The sequence below is a fragment of the Fringilla coelebs genome, assembly GCF_963513975.1.
Source record: "Fringilla coelebs genome assembly, chromosome: 13".
Classification (NCBI taxonomy): domain Eukaryota; kingdom Metazoa; phylum Chordata; class Aves; order Passeriformes; family Fringillidae; genus Fringilla; species Fringilla coelebs.
The window spans coordinates 20050227-20068414 of NC_140039.1; the positions used below are offsets into that span (position 1 = coordinate 20050227).

General features: G+C 40.7%; 1 protein-coding gene across 1 annotated transcript in view; it reads left to right on the forward strand.

Moving 5' to 3' along the window:
- Nucleotides 1-11309: 11309 nt before the first annotated feature.
- Nucleotides 11310-18188, forward strand: part of CNTN6 (contactin 6) — a gene marked incomplete at both ends in the record, with an annotated part of 102338 nt that continues 95459 nt past the window's right edge. Inside the window, one exon of the mRNA XM_084214181.1 lies at nt 11310-11364. Coding sequence (XP_084070307.1) covers nt 11310-11364 — 55 coding nt within the window. The remainder of the gene's footprint in view (nt 11365-18188) is intronic.

The window sequence follows — 18188 nt, forward strand, 5'->3', positions numbered from 1 at the left end:
AGAGCTGCAGTATCCCGGGAAACAATCTGCATTATTAAGAGCAGAACTCCAGGGAAGGTGTGATGAGCTTGACAAAGTGCAGACACTTCACTGCGGGATCCTCCTCAAAGTCTCTCCCTCTAAACCAGAAGCACTTTAAAGCCCATTAGAGACCAAACTCTATTTGGGGTTTTACCACTACAGCTCCAAGGAAATGTGAAGAAACTCGATGATGGAGCAGCTTTGCAGGGATGTGAGCCAAAAATGGGGCTTTTCCAGGGTTTTTTCTGCAGCTGTTGGGATGGATTTGATAGTCCTGGGGGAGCAGCAGGTTGGGGTTGGCCAAGGCTCCAGAGGTGGCTCTGAACTGGTGTCAGTGATGGTGTGAAACTGGCTGAGCCTCCCTGAAATGGGGCATGACCAGCACAGCTTCCTGAGAGCTTAAAGAAAGACTTGAAACTTTATTGTTAAATATTTTAGATCCTCGTCCCACGGAGACGTGGATCGCCAGAGAGGAAGGAGAGATGTCACCATTGGGGTTTCACTCTTCAGGTTTACCAACCAAACTATAAATCAAAGGATTTATTTTTTCCTTCTAATATGTAGCCCAAATTATGCAAAACACCTAAATCCATCTTTTGCAGCTGATATGAGAGTGTTGCTACAGCAAAGAATGCACTTGAAAATTTGTTAATTAGCAATTTCTGTATGGAGCAGCCATTCCACAAAGCTGGCATTAGACAGACCCTGAAGCAGAGAGCTTAAATCCCAAAGACCCCTTAAATTCAATGTTTTCCTTGAACAAATCCAAATTCAATGTTTTCCTTGAACAAATCCTTATTTTTCTCTGAAATATTAGCAGTGTTAAATCACCAGCCTCCAGTTTTGAAGGTAATTTATCTTGGGCACCTTTAAAAAGGAAGGGGAAATTTGGGTTGTTGAATTGTTTTGTTTTTATTGATGTGGAAAATGAAAGTGTGACTCCTTGATCATGAATGCACTCATGGATTTCTTGGGACAGAACATTTTTTTTTCACGTTCTAAATGTGGTGGTTTTGACCTGAAACAAAGGACAGCCTTTGTAAGAGGTTTGGTGAAATCACGTGCTTTAGTAGAGACTCCAAAAGGCAAAAGTTGCTTTTGATAAGGGATGAAGAAATGGTAAGAGAATGAGGAAAGATCCCCTTTGCTGTAGAAAGACAGATTTTGATGTTCTTCAATTCTGCTGAACCAACAGCTGTAAGAGTTTACAACAGAGAGTTTGATGCAGGAATGAAAGCAGAGAAATTTCACTTCTTGTGCCACCACAATGGCACAAAATGGATTAAGGGTGGGAACTGCTTGGGAAGCACACAGAAATAGGACACAAAAAAGGAAAGGAAAATACAGAGCAGGGGGATGAAAAGGGAGGGAGAACCAGCTAAACATGGAATTTCCCCCAGATCCCTTTGATTGGCACAATAACATCATTCAAACCCTCAGGATTTTTCCCTCTGGAGATTTCTCTGGTTAATTGTGAGTTTTCCCTGCACTTTTCCTGGGTGCTCAGAACCATGGTGGGGAGGGAATAATGGGAATAATTCCCCAGCACCCACTTAATCAGCAAAATCATTTGCATCAGGACTTTGCCAAGTGCTCCTCAGAACGGCCTGGGGTGAGACAGCAGTGCTTAATTCACTTTTTCTTTCCTGTGTTAGAACAGATCATTTGGCATTGTCTCCTCTCAATTATTCTCTGTGATTCCAACAACACGTTTTGGTGCATAAAGAGAGTGGAAATGAAAGCTCTGAATAGAAGGGGATAAAAGAGGCTCCTTGGAGAGCTGATGTTAAAAGGCAACAGGTGAAAATCCTGTTAGATTGCAGTGTCCAGTTTAATGGATGAGGAAACAAAGCAGAAATGAAAAGGAAGTTCTGCCTCTGGAAAAAAAAGAAAGCATTGCCAGGAGAAATCTCTTGCTAAATATTTATATCCAGTCCTGGCCTTTCACAGGCCTCTTTGAATTTTAAAATAGATTTATTTTAAATAACTGCATACATAAATAAGCACATCCTAAATATACCTGTGTATTAGGAGACTCTAAGTAAAATTATTATTCTTATCATAAAACAGATAAATTTAAAGGATTCTTCTTCCAAATAGATTTGGTCCTGGTTCCCAGCTGGTGCAAATTTGCATTTTTCCATGAAGGTCAAAGTTGTCCTACTCTCACCCTGGAGCAGCCAGCCCTGTTTACCTGTTAAAAACCCAGAACATCTCCAGAATAGCAAGTTCAAGTTCTTCAGTGTACCCAGGAAGGGAAAACTTTCCTAAATCCTGATTACTATTCCAGCTAACATTTTGCTTTTCTAACCTGTTCTGGGTTTGTAGGAATTGTCTGCTGCATATCCAGCAGATGCAAATGCATCAATCCCTGCATGTGTGACTTGTTTGGAGTGCAGGGCAATTATCCAGGAATAAAATCAATTTCTAACAAATCATCTGCCATGTGCAAAGCAGGCCTCTAATAGTAATTAAAGTCATAAAATGGATTAATGTTTCTCTCTATCTTTTCCTTTTACCCTCTGGTAAAAACAGCTCATACATGAGTTCTAGGAAAGAGCATGAACTGCAGAAGGAATTAATTAATAAGCAACAAATAATCACAAATCAATTCATTTTAGGCCCAGGATTACATCATGATTTTCAAGCAACTTGATACAGTGGATCACGTGAAATGACTTTGAAGTGACTTTGAGGGAATTTAGATGTTCATATGGAACTTGTAGCAAAAATAAAAACATATTTAATGTATAAAAAGGGAAAAATAGATAATTTTGGTGTAGTTGCACCAAAACATTCTCTGTAATAAAATGAATCTCTGAAGTTGTACCTCTGTTTAGCTCACACTGAAAAATTCCTCTCCAATACACTCAAATGCATAGCGCAAAATTGTTTTCTTCTCAAATTGCCAATTTAAATACAAAAAAATTAAGTCTCTAAGTTATTCCCAGACTTGAAACACAACCATCTTCTCAAAATCAAAACAGTGGTTATTGTTTAAGTATTTAAAGAAATACATGGCTATTTATATTTATTAAATCCTGCTAACTCAATAATTTTAATGGAGAACAGTGGAATTTCTGTTCACTCTGGGCAGGGAAGCTCTCCTGTTGGATTAAGTCTTTTTTTGACGCAGAGATGGGGCGACTGAGAGGTGTTTTAAAAACTTTTATTCCATTTTGAGTCTCATGTGAAGGGTGAGACAGTACATATATTATAATTCATGCCATCACAATCAGAAGCCAAGCATTTTTTAATTACAATAAGCATTTCTTGGTCTGTCAGCTTTAGCCACACCACGCTGCAGATGCCTTAAAGCCAATCATCTAAAATCACCCCTCGTGGGTCCCACTACAGTGCATCTTTCACAGTTCTATTTCTCCCAAGTATCTAGAGTTGTTTGCTAAGTTCTACAAATCCATTTCCCACATTTTCCCAATTTCCAGTCCTTGTCCTTCCTCCTGCCTGGCATGGAGCAGCACCCTCAGGGCATCCCCTTCACCACCCAGTGCTCCTGGATCACTCAAACCCTTCTGGATTTTCCATGGGGGATCCTTCAGAAATTCGAGTTTTGATCCTTGGTGGTGGTTAAAGGGCTTCCTCCTCTTCCTCCTCTTCCTCCTCTTCCCCCTCTCCTTCTGCATTCCACCAGCATCCAGCTCTGGAGCTCCAGCAGAAGAGGGAAGTCATTTGTATTCCTCTTCCCATCTCCAGATCATCTTCAAACCTGTCTAGACATTAAAGCAATCTGTTTGCTGCACTGATTATTCCACTTGGCTGTGTCCTCTATCTTAAAATACATAGATTATGCTGAATTAAGTCCAATTTCATCCAGAAACCAACTGATTATTTTCTTCCTTTTCCTCATTATCCAAGAGATTCTAAATGATAGCAATAAACAGCAACAGCATCACCAAGGAGGAAGGGGATGGGAAGGATCCTCATTTCACACTGAATCATTACTTGTTAAACAATAAGCCTTGAAATTAACTTTCCCTCCTGACACCCCAGCATGCACAAATGCAAATAAAATGATTACAGCCTTCATCTTGGGCAAAAAATAATGGTCATGGATGGTTCAGCTAATCTTCAAGTCACCCTGGAATTGCAGCCCTGCTTGTTCCTATTTATATTGGTTAGAATTCCACCTCATCATGGTTTAAATCTGTGGTCACCCAGGTCAGCCCAGATCTGGTCCTGGCCACTTTATTTATTGCTGCACTGCAGTATATGGCTATTAAAAAATCCAAATATTTCCTGACAGCTCTCGGGGGAAATCTACAGTTCATAATTTCCTTTCATGGTACTATTAATACTTCCTGACAGGCTGAAAGCCAGTTGTTAATAATCTGGAAGATTTCCAGGTTCTTGTCTAAAATTAGCTCCAGTTTCACTTCTATTTTTTTTTTTTTTTTTGGCAAATCTTACCCCTGATCCAGAAATTTCTGAGGCAGGAGTGCCAGGTGGATGCCCTGGTCCCCTTTGTCCAAGCCTTGAACCTCCTGGTTTAAAAGAACATCTCTCCCACTCCAAAATTCCAAGGATGTTTTTCTCAACTCCACTGTCCCTTTGGGAAGAAGGTTTGGTGGATTGGAGTTCTCTGTGTCCAGTGGGCAAAGAAATTGCCTTTTTTTATTATTTTTTATTTTTTAAGGTGTTGTGAAGGCCACCAGCTGGAGGACCAGGTGTGTAAGAAGTGCAGCAGCAAAAATAATAACTACTAAAGATACTGTTTATTTGAAAGGAGAGCCCCATAAAGATACCACAATGCCTTTAATATTGATTTTAATAAAAAGATCTGGGATATTGAATGGGAAGAAGCAGAAGATTAAACTGCAAACACCCAATAAGAGACTTTAGGGTGGCACAAATGAAAGCATGGCTGGGGTATCAGGCTCAGAGAGAAACAACTGCTGCATGAGATCTTGAGAGAGATGAAGTCTTAAAATATCATTGTAAAAGTTTATCAACAATTCCTTTATTAACCTCCATATCTTTGAAGAAACCTGCACGCTGTCTTTTGATGATATTCTCATTTTGCTCCTCTTTTTACTGAAGAAATGGGAATTTTGCTGCTGACTTCAGTCAAAACAGAATCAAGTTTTTTATCATTATTACACTGATAATATTTGGAAGGAGGTTTTTTTAAGCTTTTACTCATAGATATAAAGTAGATATTAAACTTTTCACCTGGGAAGAACAATGCGTGCTCTTCATTCCCAGTGCTTGGGTGCCATCAAGATCTGCAGCTTTAGTGTTTCTGAACATGTTAAAAGAAAAGTAATAATTGGTTCAAAAGTGATATTATTAGATTTGGTAAATTTAACACTTTCAGATCTCTTAGAAAGCTTTATTTTATAGTGTATTTTATTGAAAATTGATCCACACTTACATTTCAACCAGGCCTTGGAAGCATTTTTATCAGACTTTTTCCATCTCAGTGTTTGCTCAGTAATTGCTGCAGACTGTATTAAATGGCTGGGAGACAATCTTCTTGTTGTTGGAAATGATCTTGATGATGAACACTTCTAAATTCTAATTCACACGGAAAATGTTCTCTCCTGTAGTTCCCACAAACCTCTGAGGGCTGAAGTGAAGTTTTCATCCCACCAACACTTCCAGGACAGATTTCACACAGGTGTTGGAGTTGGAGGTCCATTCCCACATATTTAGGGATTAAAATGAGAGCAGAATTGTTTTAACCAAAGAATGAGCAATCAGGCACAGAGCTCACCATCCCATAATATGAAGCTCAGAACTGCACACTAAAGCAGCACAGAATCTGAAAAATATAAAAGCCAAACCTGAGTCATCAATTCCATTATCCCAGGCTGCTCCAAGCTCCATCCAACCTTGGACACTTCCAGGGATGTGCATCCACAAATTCCCCATGTCAGGACCATTTCAACGCTGGTGAATCCATTTGGAAAGGTGAGTGAGGCCTCATCAGAAACCAGAGCAAAGTCCACCCCATTCCTCCTCAAATGCCTTAATTTGGGGAGTTTGGCACCAAAAGCCTCTGTAGTGTCCCATCATGTAGGATCTCAATGTCACCTGAAACACAACGAGCTGTTTGCTCGGAGTTAGGAAAATGTTTTGAAAACACAAGATTTAAACCCTCCCCGAAGGCTTTATGCACTGAATTTGAATTGCAAATGAGCCAGAATATTTTCAGTTTCCCAGGAAAAGTAAGCAATAGCAGTCAGGAGTGAAAACCAAATGAAAATCCAAGTCCTTTTGTGAGAGAGGAAAAGTAGGAGCGATCGGTATCGGAAACCTTTGTTAAATAGCACGGGGTGCTTTTCTCCCTCAAAATATGGTTCAATAATTCTAAATAAGCAGTGAGAACTCCAACAGCATACGTAAATCTTGCTGGAGCCTGGAAATCTGGTCGCTTCTGCTCTCGCTCTGGTAGCTGCAAGTGTTTGCTATTCACTCTGTTATGGATATCTGGAAAATAGTTTGAGTGCAGAAAGCGCCTCGGGGATAAAAAGTTTGAAAAGAAAAATGTAGCTGTATATCATTGGCATTCATGAGAAAATTCACATTAGATGCCTTCGAATCAGGTGCTCAGGAGACAATAGAGAGATCAGGAGCAATGGTGTGCCAGGAATGCAAGCCTGGCTGGGACAGACTTATTTCCTGGCACATGAGGAATACAAAAGTGTGGAAGGCCAAATTCAAAAGATAATAGAGATGTGTGCAAGCTGGCGGGAGGGAAAGCTGAGGCTGCAGAATAAAAAGGCTGTGCGTGCACTCTCTGGATTAGAGCCTTCCCCTCCACATTTCCATTCCTCTCTCCTGCCATACAGATCTCATTCTATAGGTGTTACACCAATAAACCTGGAGTGAACTTCCTCCACCAGCACCACTGTGCAATTTGGCCCCAAATCCCTGTTGTTACAATTTTTTTATGTTTTATTTTTCCACCGGGTCAAAAAGTTGCTCTTTCTGCAAACACAGCTACATTTTGCCATGGGTAAAAATGTCAATTTGCTGGAATTTAGCTGAGAGCAAAATCTCATCATTCCCAAGGCCTGACAGGTTTTACCCCAGTTCAATGTCACATCACCACCTGAACCAACTTTCACTTGCAGAAAAGTTGTGGCAGAAGTGGGAAATGGGGCCTATTTTCATGAAAATTCAGATTACACCAGATTTGTGTTTTGTCACAGATTTGGTCTTGTAAATGTTTTGTTACTCAAAAAATAAATGGTTGTAGAAATTCAGGGTCATGAAAACCAAAGCCTCAGCACCAGGTTGGGCTCAGCAAAGAACACAACACTAGCAGTTACATTAATATGCTAAATATATGTCAGATTATTTTAATCAATAAATGAATCCACAGCCTGTTCCCTTCTAAATTCCAAGGAAAACAGCAGTACAACTGCAACCTCCAGCCACACAACAAGACAGCCTTTCCCTCTGCGTGCTAAGGGCCAAGTCAACACGTAAATCCCGCTTATAGACTGAATTTTTCAATATCCCAGATGTCCAGGAGGGAATGTTTGATGACAGCAATAGTTTTGTGTACTTTCTTTCCAATATTACCCAGAGTGTCTGCAAGGAGGAGCAGGTGCAGCTCAACTCATCCGCACAGAGCCATTGCTAACCTGGGAATTTTACCCACCTTTTCCCATTTATTCACCTCCTGTATATCCATCCCTGTGTGTCCCACACATTTGGATGTCCCAGGAGCAGACATCTCTCCTTCCTCACATATCAGAAGTGAAAATGACAGGTATAAAGTATCTGAGGACTGAGTTCTTTCCTATGGACTTGTTTTCTCTAATGGGAAAACAAAAAATGCTGTTGCCTCCTTCTATAACAAACATATTTGTATAAATTACATCCTGCTGACAAATGGACACACAATCAGGACTTTTAGGGGGAAATGTAATGTTTCCCCCATGATCATATTTAACATATTTTGTTTTCCATCCATCTCTCTGCTCAAACCATGGCATAACAATTAGAATAAGTGATAGCAGCACATCCAGGAAACAAAGGGTATGATGGCAGAATTTATCTTGTTACATTTCTTGATTTAATGCCAGTCTGGGATTTCTGGTCTGAACCAGATTTTTCTTATGCTATAAATATTTCAGTTTTTTCATTTATTCTTGATTTAGTTTGACAGTAAATAATCCCATGGAAGCAGCTGTTGGAAAGATGTTGTAAAAAATATTAAGTGCCTGCTCGCCAGTTCAGTCCTTGTGTATGTCAAAGGGAAGGGAATAAAACAGTTGGGTAACTTAAAGGAAATATTTGTGTGTGTGTGTGTGTGTGTGTATTTACAGTAATGCCCCATAATTTGCAGTTCTAGGAGCAGAAGAATTACAGTTCTGAGGACTGATCAATACCTTGTATGAATACAAAGAGTTTGGGTTGTATATTCTGGATATCGGCAGGTTCTTGTTTCAGGGTTCCAAAAAACTCATCCATAACCCAACAAGAGGAGAATAGAAAGAAGGGAAGGTTTCAAAAAGATATTTCCTTGCAAAAAAAAAAAAGGATCTGTCCTCTTGGAAAAGGCAGGGTCTGCCCAGTTATTTGGCTTTTATTGCTTATTTTTTGTTTGGAATATTTTTTGTTTGGAATATCAGGAAGCACGTCAGTAACTCTGGATGGTCTAAGTCCATTCCCAATTTTCTTTGGCAACTCCTGCACCTTTAGAAGGGATTTCTGCACTAAATAACTCACTCACACACAACGTGGAAGAACCAGAAACTGGAGATATTTGAGAGATCTTGAGGAAAAGGAGTTGGGTGGGACCTGTCCAAGAAAACAACCACAGAAAAATACCCAGCCCAGGAGGGGAATCCAGACTGAAATGCCAAAGAAAACACGGGGGAATGTGCAAAATTCGTGGCAATAGCTTCAGCAAAAGTGGGTAAATTGCAGACAAATGCTGGTTGTTATCTGCTAACAGCCAGCTTGGCACCCACCAGGATGATTTGTCAGCAAATGGGAAATTTCAGCCTCCTCCCCCTGTGGTGCTGCACACACAGGCCCTGGGTGCTTGGGGGATCTTCTCCCTCCTCCAGGGGGAAAAAAGATCTCTAACTGGGACAGGTAAAGTCCCAAAATTAATACAGCAGGAATTAGATGACATCTAAGTAATTAATTAAAATCCTAACTTTACATTTTTTGATCTGAATGTATCCTATTCAGGAAGGACAAGGGAAAGCAAATTTAAAGTGTGGGGTTTTTTTTTTTTTGTCTCAGATATCACAGATATGTACACGAGCTTCAAGACAAATATTGACAAGCAGGAGAAAGGGTGTGAAATAAATATGATGTGATTCAATAAGGAAAAGCACCAGGTTTTCCACTGAAGCAGAAATAATCAATGCCTACCTTCAGTGTCGCCAGGTGGTTTAAAGGAGGGGTTGGAGTGGAACCTGAACTGAAGGCAAGTGATCTGAAAAAGCACCCAAAAGTATTTAAAAAGAAAGGAAATATTGACTGAGGGGGTTTAGGTGCAGTTGCTGCCACTTTGGGCAGGGTTGATATACAAAGGTACAACCCAGCTCATCCTTCTCTGTTTCTACTTCGACAGAATTATAATTTAATACTTTTTAATCCTTTTCCTTTCAAACACTTATAAATGTTGCAAATGTTCTTCAGTAGATCACAGCTGTGTGTGAAGTAGGACAGCATGAAAAGCTAAAAGAAACTCTGGGGTTTTTCCATCCTCTTTTTCCAAAATTTAGAAGCTTGTCAAGATTTGATCATTCCTCGGGATTTTAAGTGTCTCCCTTGAGACCACCTGCATTTTTTAGGTGATGTTTATAGAAAATATTAACAAAATTAAGTCCTTTAGACAAGTGGGACAGCTTCCAGAAGATTTGGATTTCTTAATTTTCTAAAAAAGATCTCTCTCACTCCTATGAGGAATAAATTCCAGGGCAACCCTGGATGAGATCTTTTCACACTGCTGTGAAAAATGAGACAAGTGAGAAGAGAATATGGATCCATAAGTGTGCCTCATAATTGTAATTTCTCAGTGGAAAATTTTCAGCGCTTAAAAGGTTTGGAATGATTTTACAATTTTGTAAACTCATTTTATTAAGTGATTTCTGGTTTCAGCTGCTTTATGAACTGATCCCCCACAGTAAATCACTCGTTTGCCCTTTGGGAGTATAGGCCAAACAGATACTTTTTCCTGGCTTAATTCATCAGCTGTTGACTGAAATGTCAAAGGAAATTAGAGATAATTGTTATGTAAATCCTTACTGCGGATGGTTCATTTCTGAAGGATCAAACTTCCCACAGAAAAGATTTTTTTTTTCCTTTTTACATGGGGTGTGTGTGACATTGTGATCCCTTCTCCTCCCCTGGGAGATCAATCGTTTTTCATCAGGACACAGCACATTCACCAAGGGATCCTGGCTGGGATCAGAACGATGGAATTGTGGAATTCCAGACTGGTTTGGGTTGGGAGGGACCTCCAATCCCTTAATCCAGTGCCACCCCTGCCATGGCAGGGACACCTCCCACTGTCCCAGGTGCTCCAGCCCCAGTGTCCAACCTGGCCTTGTGCACTGCCAGGGATCCAGGGCAGATTCTGGGAATTCCATCCCAGCCCTGCCCACCCTGCCAGGGAACAATTCCCATTCCCAACATCCCATCCATCCCTGCCCTCTGGCAGTGGGAGCCATTCCCTGTGTCCTGTCCCTCCATCTCTTGTCCTCTCCAGCTCTCCTGGAGCCCCTTCAGGCCCTGGAAGGGCTCTGAGCTCTCCCTGGATCCTTCTCCTCTCCAGGTGAGCACCCCCAGCTCTCCCAGCCTGGCTCCAGAGGGGCTCCCTTTGATGGATCAAGAAATATCTTAACATCTGATGAACGTTTAGGAGTTGAAAAAAGCTCATTTTTCCAAACACCTTTTCTTCCCTCCCAGCCCTGTCTGGCAGAGGGGCCACAGGAAGATTTCTCTTTCCTACTTGGAGAAACTCCCTCCCATCCAAGAGATTTCTGTGCCACATGGAGGGGATGGCAGGAACCCCAACATTACCTGTGGTTTTCATTCAAACTTTGAGTCATTTTGGATTTCTTTTTAATTCCAGGATGATCCTATCCTATTGCATTTGTAGTGCCTGAGTCTCCAAAAGGTGCAGTAGGAGGTGATTTTACCTGGGGAAATTTGGGGTATTGGTTTGGAGTCTGTACTTTAATTGCCCAATATCTCTTCCTGTTTTTGCAGAATATCCAGGTAGTCACAGGAAGACACACTTTACTTTCTTCCACTGATTGGATGGGAGGAATTTTTGACCTTGGAAAGTGGAGATGGTGTTGCTATGGAAACTAATAAGTCTGCTGCCATTCATGAGCTGCAGCACAGGTAAAATGTTCCACTATTAGTGTTTGTGATTGATAAATCTCTGTCAGTGTCATAGTTCTTGGAGAAAGGAGAAGCAATTACCAAAATTAACAGCCATTTTTGTATGAACAAGTGACTAAGGAGCTTTTCATTAGGACACACTTTAATTTTAAACAACTCCAGGTGCTGCCTTTGAACCAGAAGAACACTTTTCAGGAGCATAAGAAGGCTGGAATCCAGGTAATAGCTTTAAAAAATAGTCTAAGCTGCAACAGTGAGAAAGAAAAACAATTGTTACTTGGGTGACAACACCATGAACACATTTCTTGGCCACAATATCAGCAAATGAAGCTGGATTGAAAACCAGATCAGTTTGGGAGCACTGAGTTAAAGGTTTTGATTCCACATTACATATCACACCCTCCAAGTGCTCCCATGCAAGTGAAGTGTCTCTAAATCACAGTTAACTGAAAAGCAAATTAAAGTATTTATTTATGAAGTCCAGCGATGGGTGAAAATCATAAGGACTGTCAATATAAATACACAAAATGAAAGAAAATCTTGCTTAAAGTGCAAAGCAAATGCAACCATTCCTTCTTTGCCTCCTGCTGGAGTGGTGATGGACCTCATCCTCCCACCCTGACGCTCCTCAGGCTGGGATCAGAGGACAAAATGTGCTTGGAGGAAGCAGAAACGCTTCCCCCCTTTCTCCTTCCTGAGTATCCCCTGTGTTGGTTTAAAATGTCAACAGTTTGTAACATATTGTGAGGTAAAATGTTCTTTTCTGCCTGGCTGGGCATTGCTCACAGTGAGGGTTTGGTATTCTGAGTTCACTCCTGCTCTGAACCTTTCTTCCAATTAAAAGCATCTAACTTGACAATGCTGTTCCATAGAGCCATAAAATGGGATTAACTCATGTGGCTCATTACAGCCTCCTCTCCAAACAGGCACGGGGTGGGAGCTGAACTCTTTGAGGTTCTAATGAATTTGGGGATGGACTGACCCTTCACACTTGGCTGTGATAGAAACCATGACAACTGACTTTTGTCTCCAATTAATGCATTGAACTCTAAATAGCCAGGATATTACTCATGTACTTACAAGGAAATTGTATTAAAGTAACCTCAAATGGTACTTAAATTAATTATGTAGTGCATGAGTCAGCAGCTGTTTGAAGTGAGGAAACAGAGCAGAGGGCAGACTTCAGTACCATTTAAAAATACAATTTAAATGAACCTCGATGCTGTTTTATCTAAATGTGAAATGTAAACCTCAGGATAAAAAAAAAAAAAAAGCAAATCTCAGGATCAGACTTTCTGTTAAATCAATACAAAGTTGCTATTTCAGTAACAAACAACCGGCACATTAAGGACTAAAAATCTTGGAGTATATAAAATATTGTGATATATAAAATATTCCAAGTGAGCAGTCGCTCGTTTAAGCTCAGCTTTGCTGAACTAATCTCAACAACCACGTGTTTAAGACCCAAATCTTCCCTTTAATTCCTCTGTGCCCCACTCAGCCCTCCTGGCTACCTCTCACAGATCCTTCCCTCCTTTACTACTCTGAGTAAAGCACTTGTACCAGTCTTTCAGAGCACAGGATTCCCCTGCAATTCCTTGATTTCTTGGGAAATATTGGAAAATCCTTGATATCTTGGGAAATATTGGGAATAGATGGTGGTCCTGGAATCTGAATGGCAGGAGGAGCAGGACAGCTGCATGAGGGACAAGATATTCTCACACCCATGATTTGCATCTCCAAAAATAACCTTTTCCTTCCTTTTTTCCTTTCCCCCCCCCCTCCCCCAGGCTTTAATTTTTGAAACCTTTTGTCATCTCCATCATTCTTGCCAGAGGATCCTCTTTAACAAGCCCAGTCCCAGGCTTTAAACCTGAGTGAAAAGGTACTGGGAGCTCACTTTTAGATGAACATGTTCAGCTTTTAAAGACTTAAAAATAGCTAAAAATGTAAATGTTCCATATTCCCAGGCACCAAGAGTGGCTCACAACGGCCCTTTTGTCCTGCTCCTGCTCTCAATTAAGGGAACAGCAAAAGCTCCCACCGACTTCACTGGGATAAGTTAATTTATTCCTGGGTATAAATTAACTGCATTGATTTCAGCAGAGCTCTGCTGATTTTCACTCCATGACATTCTGAAATATGCCTGATGGTAACAGTCAAACTGCACTTATGGCAAAACTTCTCTGATTTATCTCATGGAAGGTTCACGTCAATTTAGGAATAATAGAAAAGAGTGGGAAGGTGAGGAAGCTGCCCTGATGCTGAGCAGAGCAGTTTTGTGGGCTGGGATGGAAGGGTAATTCAGGGTCTTGGATGGCATTGGTCACTCATTTCCTCCTTGTTTCTACCTCAGTTCTACCTGACATGTAGAATGAAAATGATTCTGACCTATAAATTAATTTTAAATCTCAGGATTAAATCTGCTGTGCAGGAGAACTGGATATTATTAGCCCCCAAAATGGCAATTCAATTACTCAAAAAATCAAACTGCCCTCTATATTCTCTTTATAGGCAAAAAATCGTGGAAAGAATAATGTTCCCTCCAACTCTTATTTTCCAGCAAAGCTTTTTTATGTGTCTCAACGAGGGTCTTTAGGGTTTTCTTGCAGTGCCTTAGGGGACAAAATAAAATAAGGTAATGCATGCACAGTGACACAGCGAGGAAACAGATTAGATTTTTTTTTTCATAACCCATTGCTATTTAAATGAGATAATCTGATCTAAGCAGAGCACCAGAGGCAAGAAGGGTGATGAAGATAAACTCAGAGATCATTACTTTAAATTCTGTGTACTTGCTATAGGGATGTACAACAACCATCTCCTGACATCATTGAAATTTAAACATTATTTGATATGAATATGTTAGGAAAGAGCCTTTGCTTTCTGGATTAAAGATGTAGACAGGATTTTGGGAAGTTGAAATTAACAGACCTGTCCAAAGTGCTCAATAAAATAAAATAATATAATTGTCTCTTCACACCAAAACTCTCTCAGGTTTTCCTCCTGTGGCTGCTCCTGGATTGTGCTGCTTCCTCTGGAGTTGTTGTGCAAGGCAGGTTGCCAAGAATATCTTGATGAGGCAGAATTTTATTTTCATTTTTAATATCATATTTCTGTCCTAAATGTCCATCAGACACACCTCAAGCTGTTCTTTGGGGGTGTCAGCTCAGGTTCTCCACCAGGCTGGAGGAAACTTCCTCACCTCTGTCTCTCTCTCTCTCTGGTCCCTCCATTCTCTCCTGTGCCAAAAATGAATTACCTCCTGATCATTTCAAGGGTCTGTCTTCCTCCTGGACAGCTGATCCCAATTTTCTGTGTCCTTCCTGTTCCTAAAGGGAAATGGCTCCTCTTTGACCTGATTCCTGGTGGCCTCTTCCCTTCAAATAAATCCATGCATGGAGAGGTGTCCTTTGTCACTGCCCTTTGTCACTGCCCTTTGTTCTGCTGATGGTCTTGGCAAAGGGGATTTCCAGGATTAAAGACAAGGAAAAAGCAGAGTGGGAATGAATTCTATCAGGCTGTGGACAGCAGAAATATCCCAAGCCAGTCTGACCTGAATTTGGAAACGAGGCATCAGCTGTATTTTTACACAGCCCTTTGGCTCCTTGCCTCCCAACCACTCCAAGGTGCAACCCCAACCTCCCAGGCCGGGCTCTTGGCCCATCATTTTGGAGCTGTTAAATTAGAGAGAGACATTTCCCCATGTAAAGTGTCCTGATCCTCCTCTGGGTCACAGCAGGATGAATATTGAACACATCACATCCCACACTCTGCCTGCAGTGTCTCACAGATTTATTGTTGGCATAACAGCACCTTTAGGGATGGAACAGCACACCATATATTTTAAGACAAGTGACATCTTTGCTATTTCTAACAGCAAAATGTGGAGATGAACTAGTCCAGCCTGGAAATGTTGAGGCTTCCCTGAACAACCAGAAGATCTGGAGATGTGCTGATGAGTCAGGCAATGATAATAATTAGGTGTCCCTTAGACAGCATGGAGGTTTTCGTGGTTTTGGGAAATAAAATCTGGATTTGTGTGAAGGACTTGCAAGGCGGTGGCAGGACATGGCTGATACTGCAATGTCCTTCCCAGGAGAGGCAGCAGGGACGTTTAAAGAACGTTTGTTTTGTGCTGTGGGGTGCCAGGAGGTTCAGCTCATTTCCCAACATCAGCGAACAACAACCTCCCCTGGTGCACCAGAGCCAGAGCAAAGGGAACCCCATGCCCTGAAGGTTACATTTGGGGAATGTCAGGGGGTCTGAGGCTTTCCACCAGACTGACTAAACCCACCCCAGAGCTTTGCTCTGAGTGGACACCAGTGCCACACACACTTCCCAAGGACTCTGCCGCCCTGAATTTTTAAGATTTTTTTTTAAGCTTTCTGATGTCTACATTCTCCTAACCAACTTTCTCACACACTTTCTGTAAATAACTCATTGTTTTGCATTCCTTTATGGAGGAGGAGAAATGTGATGGACTGTTGGTTTGTCCAGAGTCATTGGAGAGGTGGCACTGTCACCCTCCAACCCACTGTCCCTTTTGGAAATCCATAAACGTTGGAGTCAGAAATTAAACTTCCTTTTTTTTCACGGTGTGCGCGCTCGTGTTGTTTCGTGTCCTGCAGTGACAGGGCTCCACACCACCCCACAAATGGAGCCAGGAATTCTGTTCAACATTCCCTACCAGGGGCTGCACTCACCCCTCAGAAGAATCTCCCTCGTGGTTCTTCATCTCCCAGAAAATCCCCTTGGTGGGGTTCCCCTGGGAGCAGGGAGGTGGTGCTGAGAGCTCGGGTGCTGCTTTAAGGTTCCCCTTTAGATTACAGCCTGCATCTTTTTCCCTGTCAGGGAAATGTTATTTACAGGTCCTGGAGAGAGGTGGAGATGCTGCAGCTCATGGCTGTGAATTCAGCAGAGTTTTGTGTTTTCTGTATGGCTCTGGTGGCTAAATTCTTTAGTCTGAAAGGCCTTGTCTATTTTTACGCTGGTTTAAATAATTATTGCTTCCCAATCTTTTCAATTAGTTGCTTTGCATTATTTTCCCCCCTTTTATTTAAGTTTTACATGATTTCCTCCTGTTTCATATCAACCCATTTTATCTCCCAACACAAAAGGCTCATTAACTTTTAAAAATAACATCCTGGTACTTTAGAAGCCATTATTTTTTTTTTTTCACTTTTTTTGTTGCAACAGCTTCAAAGACAATTCAATTTTACTTTATTATCACTGCCAAGAAGTTGAAATTAGCAGGTGATTAAGCACTTCAAATATTTTGAGCATTTTCTATTGTCAACAATGGCAAATTTAAGTATAAAGAAATTAAACTTAAGAAAGCACAATAAAATATTACTGAAACAGTTTATTGGAGCACAACATTTTCAAGGAAAATTGCTGGTTTTAAGTAATTGCTTAAACAAAGTAATTTCCTAAACAAAGAGTTGGTTTAGATCAGATTTGAGAGATAAATTATTCCCTAAAATGGTTGAGACTCTGGCACAGGAGAAGCTGAATTTTGAGATTCCCCATTTCAGAGTTACCAACGTGGATTTTTTGAGTTTGAGAACCAAATCCACTCCCTTTTAATCTCCACAACCAATGGCTTAATTGAAGAACGGACACTTGAAACCTCAGATTTTATTATGGAGAGAATGATGGCCACAAAATCATGGAATCACTGAAGGGTTTGGGTTGGAAGGGACCCCAAGGATCATCTACATCCTACATGAAATAGAGAGAAATCCAGCTGAAGTCTAATTTTCCACTAGCAGAAGTGAAAATTTCTCTTTTTTTCCCCAGAAATCAGACCCTGGGAATGCAAAAAAACTCTGAAACAACAACAAAACAAACAAACAAAACGCCCAAAAACCTAAAACAAAAACAATAAAAAACAACAACAACAAAACAAAACCACCAAAACCCAAACACCAAAACAAACAAATAAACAAAACACAAAAAAACCAACCAACCAAACAAAAAAAAACCCCACCAAAACCCCAAAGAAACCTAAAAAAGAAAACCCAAAAAAACTAAAACCCCAAACCAACCAAACAAAAAAACTTTACTTTATTTTGACATGAAAACTTGACATGGGTGAAGATCTTGCCCACAAACTTTTAAGTGCTGCAACAATATCTGTGACTTCCAGGTAATCACAGGCTGATCATCCCTCCCATTGTTTGCAGAAGCTGGAAAATAAAACGTCTGGGGTTATTGATTTGCTACTTCTTTTTCATTTAGCGCCTATTGATCGCTGTTTATGTGTGTGTTTTTTGTTGAGCAGGAATTAACATTGAAAACTTCTTGGAATTCACTGCCTTCACACCTGCTTGACATTCCTGGGGAAATCTTGCTGCCACAATCCCACTCCAGCTGGGGGTTTCAAAAATTGGTGTTTTCTCCTTTGGCCTCTTGGCAAAAAAAAAAAAAAATATTATTAAAAAAGCTTTTTTAATGCATTAAAAAGCACTTTTAAATTATATTTATATTTATATTTATTTTTATTTTTATTTTTATTTTTATTTTTATTTTTATTTTTATTTTTGGAACTTGCCTGGGACAGAAAATGTGGTTGTCACAGAGTTTGAGCTCCCAGAGTCACTTCCAGGATGATTTAGGTTATGGCACCTACATTGCAAAAATGAACCTCTTGGGGCTGGGAGGTGTTTTCTCATCTCTGTCTGCAAGGGGAGATCTGGTGATTTGCACAAAAAATTGCTTGTGGAGGGTGGATGGGAAGCTCTGGGACAGTGGGAGGGAAATGGGGATGGATTATTCCAGATGGATGGATGGATGGATGGATGGATGGATGGATGGATGGA